The following is an 8324-nucleotide window of genomic DNA, read 5'->3' as shown; positions in this document are numbered from 1 at the left end:
ACCGGGCCCAGCCAGTAATACCATGTTTTAAAAACATTGAGGCAGGCTGGGCACGGTGGCTCATGCCAGTAATCCCAGCATTTTGAGAGGCTGAGGCAGGAGGATCACGTGGTCAGGAGATTGAGACAATCCTGGCTAACAAGCTGAAACCCCATCTCTACTAAAAAACACATAAAATGAGCCCAGTGTGTTGGCAGTCACCTGTAGTCCCAGCTACTTGGGAGGCTGAGGCAGGAGAATTGCTTGAAACTGGGAGTTGGAAGTTGCAGTGAGCTGAGATCACACCACTGCACTTTAGCCTGGGTGACAGACTGAGACTGTCTCAAAGAAAACAAAACAAAAAAAAAAAAATGAAAGAAGGCTAAACAGTAACGGCAACCCACAAGCACATACAAAATTTTCCAGTAAAGGTAAATAAAAAAACAGATAGGCCAGGCATGGTGGTTCATGCCTGTAATCCCAGCACTTTGGAAGGACGAGCCAGGGAGATCACCTGAGGTTGGGAGTTCAAGACCACCCTAACCTACAAGGAGAAACCCTATCTCTACTAAAAATACAAAATTAGCTGGGCATGGTGACTCATGCCTGTAATCCCAGGTAGTCGGGAGGCTGAGGGAGGAAAATTGCTTGAACCCGGAGACGGAGGTTGTAGTGAGCCTAGACCGCAGCATTGAATTTCAGCCTAAGTGATGACAGCAAAACTATGTCTCATAAATACATAAATTAACAAATGGACAGATACAGAAACTGGCATATGTGTACCTTTTCTTCATAACTAAACTTTTTTTATGTTATTTAAAATTAAAAGTCATGAAAAAACACTGTAAAAATATGTTAATGAAAATGGAACATACACAGAAATAATTCTGACAAATAAAAAAGTTCTCTTGGAGAAGAAGTAGTTTTTGCAGATTATGTTTTTTTTTTTTTTTTTTTGAGACGGAGGCTCAGGCTGGAGTGCAATGGTGCGATCCTGGTTCACTGCAACCTCTACCTCCCGGGTTCAAGTGACTCTCCTGGATCAGCCTCCTGAGTAGTTGGAATTACAGCTGCCCACCACTGTGCCTGGCTACATTTTGTAATTATAGTACAGATGAAGTTTCACCATGTTAACCAGGCTGGTTGTAAACTTACCTCAGGTGATCCACCCCCCTCGGCCTCTCAAAGTGCTGGGATTAGAGGCGTGAGCCACTGCACCCGACCAGGTTACAGAAATTTTAAGTTTCATTATTATACTATAAGTTTAAGATGTTTAACATACCTGCAACAATAACCTTGGCCCAAATATCTATACAACACACTTCACTTCTGCATACTGAAAGGAATGGACACTAACGTGGTTGTTATATTCACCCTGGAATCATGCTTCAACTACTTACATGTTTACTAAGTACTAAAAGACAAAACTATCTACAATAATAACAATGGTTGGGCATGGCAGCTCACGCCTGTAATCCCAGCCCTTTGGGAAGCCGACACAGGTGAATCACTTGAGATCAGGAGTTTGAGACCGGCCTGGCCAACATGGTGAAACCCCATCTCTACTAAAAACACAAAGTTAGCTGGGCATGGTGGTGAGTGCTTGCAGTCCCACTACCCAGAAAGCTGGGGCACAAGAATCCTGTGAGCCTGAAAGGCGGAGGCTGCAGTTAGCCAAGATTACACCACTGCACTGTAGACTGAGCGACAGAGTGAAACTCTGTCATAAGAAAAGAAAGAGCAGAGAGATAAGCAAGGGCAAAGAAAGACGTCCTTTCAAAGATCTCAGGATTTAAACTTTTATTTTCCCACAGAATTCTCCCACTTGCAGAGTTTCTCCACACACTATTGGAAGGTGGAGCTTCCACTCTGCCCATCTGAACTCTTACCTGCCTTTACACCTGTAATACATTCCCACCCAGCTGGATTTTTTTTTGCTATTTTCACTTCACTCTCCACAGTCCTGGGCTCTTTCTCTTGCTCCAACATGGAGACAGCAGGTCAGAAAGAGACTCCTGCTTATAAAAAGAAAGGACCATGACGTGCTGGAGCTTTTCTAGAGTCCCAGCCCTACGTTTCTGTAGGAAGGAAGACATTACAGATGAATCTAGGAAAATATTTCACTGATTGCTCCACTGACTGCCTCCTTCTGAATGCTTGGGGAACGTTGTAATATGTAATACGTGGACATCGAGTTCCCTTCCAAGAACTACTGAATTGAAAGCACAGGAGAAGCAAACCGGGAACTAGAGAAGATGTTTAAAGTCTGCCAAAAGGTTTTATTTTTGCTTTTTGAGACAGAGTCTTGTTCTGTCACCCAGGCTGGAGTGCAGTGGTGTGTTGTCAGCTCACTAGAACCTTCGCCTCCTAGGTTTGAGTTATTCTCTTTCCTCAGCCTTTCCAGGAGCTGGGATTACAGGTGTGCACCCACACGTCCAGCTAATTTTTGTATTTTTAGTAGAGACTGAGTTTCTCCATATTTGCCAGGCTGGTCTCGAACTCCTGATCTAAAGTGATCCACACGCCTCAGTCTCCCAAGATGCCAGGATGACAGACATGAGCCACCATACCCAGCCTGCTGTAAAGTTTTATGCCTACTTTAGTCCTGAAGCCCCCACTGAGGTATCATGAAGAAAGCAGAACATCTAAACAAAGGGGACAGTGAAAGTCCAGATGCTACATCATGAAGCTTTTCATTTCAAAATCAATATGGCTTCCATTTGAGTCAAGCAAGGATGTGGCACCCAAGAGAAACAAGAGAAAATGCAAAGATTCACAAGGGCACATCCCCAGGAGGGAAGTTAAACTCACCCAGGGAGACCAGGTTCCTATAATTCTCCAACATCACATCTCTGTACAGAGTCCTCTGAGCAGGGTCCAGGCATTTCCATTCCTCCTGAGAGAATTCTATGGCCACATCCCTGAATGTCAACAGACCCTGAAATGAAAACATATTTTAACCAAATGGTTATGGGAGGAATTCTTATCTTTACAGAAAATGAGAAGAGGAGAGAGGGGAAAGTGTGGATTTAATTGTAGTGAATGTTCTGACAAATCCAAGTAAGGGATTTTTCACCACATGACGTCTTTTTTTTTTTCATTTTTTTTGAGATGGAGTCTCACTCTGTCGCCCAGGCTGGAGTGCAGTGGCATGATCTTGGCTCACTGCAAGCTCCACCTCCCGGATTCACACCCTTCTCCTCCCTCAGCCTGCCAAGTAGCTGGTACTACTGGTGCCCGCCACCACGCCCTGCTAATTTTTTTTGTATTTTTAGTAGAGACAGGCTTTCACCGTGTTAGCCAGGATGGTCTCGATCTCCTGACCTTGTGATCCGCCTGCCTCAGCCTCCCAAAGTGCTTGGATTACAGGCATGAGCCACCACACCTGGCCTCACATGATGTCTTTATTATACTTTTTAAAGAGGTCAAGACACCCTGTCAGTATGAATTTCTTATGTTTGTAAAAAATACAAGAAATAAATTAAAAAATCAACGCAGAGTTTCTGTTATAGAAATGTTTGAAACTTTTATGGACACACCAAGTGACATTCAGTATCTAGATGAGACCAAGCACGAGTGATGCCTTCACAGATGACAATGCCCACAGTGAAAGATCAGTCAGACACAGTGACACATGCCTGTAATCCCAGCTACGTGGGAGGCTGAGGCAGGAGAATGGCTTGATCCCAGGAGGCAGAGGTTGCAGTGATCCCAGATCACATCACTGCACTCCAGCCTGGGCAGCAGAAACTCCATCTCAAAAAAATAAAAAATTAGCCAGGTGTGATGGCAGGTACCTGTGGTTCCAATTACTTGGAAGGCTGAGATGGGAGGATGGCTTGACCCTGAGGGTGGAGGTTGTAGTGAGCTACGATCACACCAGGGCACTCCAGCCTAGACAACAAAGTGAGACCCCATCTCAAAATAAAATACATGAAAACAAAATTACTCAAAGTACAAAATCCATTTTGTAAATGTTCACAAAATAACTAAGGGAAGAGAGAGACCCTCTCACATTGTTTTATACTCAGTACCTGTTTTAAGAAAAAAAAACAAGGAAGTGAAACCAGATAGGCGGCCCGGTACCAGGCCCAAAACCAGGCCTGGGCCTGCCTGGCCTAAACCTAGTAGTTAAAAATCAACTACATTGTATAGAAGAACATTATGAAACTCCCTGCTCTGTTCTGTTTCACTCTGACCACATAGCGCATGAAACCCCTGTCACGTATCCCCTAGATTGCTCAATCACGACCCTTTGATGTGAAATCTTTCGTGTTGTGAACCCTTAAAAGGGACAGAAATTGTGCACTTGGGGAGCTCGGATTTTAAGGCAGTAGCTTGCCCATGCTCCCAGCTGAATGAAGCCCTTCCTTCTACCACTCAGTGTCTGAGAGGTTTTGTCAGCGGCTCCTCCTGCTACATAACAAAACCTACACAGATTCACAACAAACTAAATGTTAATACAAAGGGTTGTCATTTGTCCCACATTTTCAAACCATAAAAGATTTTCAAAATATATACATATGTGTGTATATATGTATGTGTATGTATATATGTGTGGGGGTGTGTATATACACACACATATATACATACACATATACACACATATACACGTATATATACACATATACACACGCATACACATATGTACACACATATACACACGTGCATACACATATGTATACACATATACACACGTGCATACACATGTGTATACATACACACACGTGTATACTTGTGTGTATACATGCACACACGTGTATACATATTTGTACACACACGCGTACACATGTGTACACATACACACGCGCATACATATAGGTATACATATGTACACACGTGTATACATATATGTATACATATGTACGCACGTGTATACATATGTACACACGTGTATACATATATACACAAATATATAGGTTTTAAATATACAAAAAGTAGCAAGTTTTGTTTAACTGAAGAAGAATCTCATCTTGCTGGAAAAGGATACTTTGGCAGTTGGGGGCGGGGGGAATCTTGTCAGATCTAAGAAAACAGGAAACGCCGCTTCCTAGAGGAAGCAATCACCCTTTCAACTGCCTGGCCTGGAGGATGGAGAATCGTTTGAACCCAGGAGGCAGAGGTTGCAGTAAGCCAAGATCATGCCACTGCACTCCAGCCTGGGTGACAGAGCAAGACTCTGTTTCAGAAACAAATAACAAAAATAATAATAGGTGGAATGAGAATATGGCTTTATCCTCTAGAATAAAAAAAAAATAAGTACTGCTCCCATATTTGAGAAAAAATATAACCATTTTTACCAAAAGCCTGCTTCACAAGTCTCTCCATAGTAACACCACTGTCTCCATAAGCGTAATGTGCTAAGAATAGTTTAATGAATCTCCTGCTATTATTTATGTTGATTCTATATTCTTAACATGATGATGGAATCATTCATGTATCATTCATTTCCATTTTATTTATTTATTTATTTAAGACAGAGTTTTGCTCTTGTTGCCTGGGCTGGAGTGCAATGGTGCAATCTCAGGTCACTGCAACCTCCGCCTCTCGATTTCAAGTGATTCTTCTGCCTCAGCCTCCTGAGTAGCTGTGATTGCAGGCACATGCCACCATGCCTGGCTAATTTTGTATTTTTACTAGAGACAGGGTTTCTCCATGTTGGTCAGGCTCACTCAATTACCTAAAAATGTAGTTTAAAATCAGGCAGAAAACATTTCCCCTTATTGGTCTTCTTTTCTAGAATTTACCATGTTCTCTGTGCACATTAATAGGTGACTTCCATTGGCAGCTGCTCTAATCTTCGTCCACAGAGAGCTGACAGAGCATCCAGATGTGGCCCCTGAACAATCCCTGCTGCCCAACAGCACTGACACCACGGGACCCTCACCCCGTCTCCATCCATGTCTGGTGTGAGCCCTTCCCAGGACCATGCCCAGTGCCGCCTCTTCCCAAGTTCATGTCACTGGGTCACGAGAGATGGAATCTAAGCGAGATGAGAGGGACTGAGGGAAGGCATGGGTGAGTGCGAGCAAACCTGTCAGGCAGGACGCTTCAGACTCAGAGAAGATTCCCAACTCCAAGGCCCAGCGTTTCTGAAAGGAAGGAGACAGAACAATCCACCGAAAATATCATCTCACCTGAGGAAGAGCCATGCCTGACTCCTTTGCTTTCCTCTTCCTTTTCCAGGTATCTTCCTCAGGGTTTCTTCCTCACGTACCAAGAGCCTTTAGAAATCAATCCTGAATGTTAAAAATATGCTGTTTATTGCTCAGAATCAACACACCCCCTCCCTGTAACACAATGACACATACAAAAGAGACCTCAGTCTGAGGAAGTACGGTCCCCCCTGCTGCCCACCACACCAGGGATGATAAACCCCTATAGGAAACTCCCACTCCCCTTCTGGAGAAGCCCCCACACACGCTGCAGCAGTGGGGAGCTGGATTGGAATGAGCTCCCCTTCAGAGCACAGACCCAGCCCTGACCAAACCCCATGCATAGGCTGGATGTGGTGACTCACGCCTGTCATCCCAGCACTCTGGGAGACCAAGGTGGGTACACTGTTTGAGCTCAGAAGTTTGAGGCCGGCCTGGGCAACATGGTGAAATCCCATCGCTACCAAAAATACAAATACTTAGCCAGGTACAGTGGTGCATGTCTGTGTTTCTGTCATCCCAGCTACTTAGGAAGCTGAGGTGGAAGCATCACTTGAACTCAGAAGTTTGAGACCAGCCTGGCAAACACGGTGAAATCCTGTGTCTGCTAAAAATACAAAAATTGGGCCGGGTGCAATGGCTCAAGCCTGTAATGCTAGCACTCTGGAAGGCCGAGGTGGGTGGATTACTTGAGGTCAGGAGTTCGAAACCATCCTGGCCAATGTGGTGAAACCTCGTCTCTACTAAAAATACAAAAGTAGCTGGGCTTGGTGGGCATCTGTAATCCCAGCTACTCAGAAGGCTGAGGTTGGAGGATCACTTGAACCTGGGATGTGAAGGTTGCAGTGAGCCGAGATTACACCACTGCACTCCAGCTTGAGTAACAGAATAAGACTCTAAAATAAAATACAAATACAAAAATTAGCCGGGTGTGGTGGCACACACCTGTAATCTCAGCTACTTGGAGGTTGAGGCACAAGAATCACTTGAACCTAGGAGACAGAGGTTGCAGTGAGCCAAGATCACGAGACTGCATTCACAGCCTGGAGGACACAGTGAGACCTTTTTTTTTTTTTAAAAGTCCTAGTTTCTGATGTGATTGACACAGATAATAAACCTGAGTAATGTGATAGAGACTGACGGGCAGAGGAACTTCAGATGGCAGTGGGAGGGCATGGGAGACATCTCTGAGCCTAGACCTGAAGGAGGAGAAAGGGACAGGACAGCATCGTAAATGAGCTGCCAAGGGACATAGGGTAAGAGCAGGACAATGACCAGAGACAGGAAGGGTTTTGGAGTTTGGGAAAAGAGAAAAGCAAACGTGACTGGGGCAGAGGGAGTCAGGAGATGAAGGCAAGCTCCCAGGCAGAGGCTGGACACTGGCAGGGGCCCTGGACACAGGGCTGTGGAGCCACAGTGAAGAGCTGGACTTCTGTCCCAGGGAACACAGGAAGCCGGTGGAGGGTTCCCTGCCGGGGACTGAATGACCTGCTTTGGATTTAGCTGTGCTATCCTCACAGTGAAAACATTTTCACAGAGCTACCCTGAGAAGGTCTGAGATGAGTATGAAGATGTGCCTGAATTCTTACATGGGGGGCTGGAAGGGGTAATGGGGAGGGTTGGTCTTTATCACCCTATCCTTTAGAATTAGAGAAGCATCTTTCACATACCTGGGCTAAAGAAACTTCTTTTGCAAGGTTCTGATGCCTTTAATTTCTAACATTTAATTTTTCCTTATGAGAAAAGTACAGTAACATTTACAAAATGCAGCAGTGTAAACACACAACTACTGACCTTGAAAACAGGGAGGCCGAGGTGGGCGGATCACCTGAGGTCAGGAGTTGGAGACCAGCTTGGCCTACATGTAGGAACCCCGTCTCTACTAAAAATACAAAAATTATCCAGGCGTGGTGGCGCATGGCTGTAATCCCAGCTTCTCAGCAAGGCTGAGGCAGGAGAATCGCTTGAACCCAGGAGGTTGAGGTTGGGGTGAGCCAAGATTCTGCCATTGCACTTCAGCCTGGGCAACAAGAACAAAACTGCATCTCAAAAAAAGAAAAGAAAAGGAAAGAAAACAGGGAAAGTTGAACTAAGACATAAGCAAATTTTTTCAATCAAGAATACATGGGTGGTCAGGTGTGGTGGCTCACGCCTGTTTTCCCAGCACTTTGGGAGGTCAAGGTGGGTGGA

General features: G+C 44.8%; 1 protein-coding gene across 1 annotated transcript in view; it reads right to left on the bottom strand.

Annotated features, from left to right (window-relative positions):
- Positions 1–7196, bottom strand: part of LOC105539797 (zinc finger protein 320) — a 48479-nt gene extending 41283 nt beyond the window's left edge. The window contains exons 1-3 of the mRNA XM_011980232.1: positions 7080–7196; positions 6117–6218; positions 2791–2917 (exon numbers count right to left, since the gene is read on the bottom strand). Coding sequence (XP_011835622.1) covers positions 2791–2917; positions 6117–6131 — 142 coding nt within the window. The 5' untranslated portion in view covers positions 6132–6218; positions 7080–7196. The remainder of the gene's footprint in view (positions 1–2790; positions 2918–6116; positions 6219–7079) is intronic.
- Positions 7197–8324: the final 1128 nt, after the last annotated feature.

Source organism: Mandrillus leucophaeus, unplaced genomic scaffold, assembly GCF_000951045.1.
Source record: "Mandrillus leucophaeus isolate KB7577 unplaced genomic scaffold, Mleu.le_1.0 Scaffold104, whole genome shotgun sequence".
Taxonomy (NCBI): Eukaryota; Metazoa; Chordata; class Mammalia; order Primates; family Cercopithecidae; genus Mandrillus; species Mandrillus leucophaeus.
This window is presented reverse-complemented; position numbering and strand designations above follow the sequence as displayed.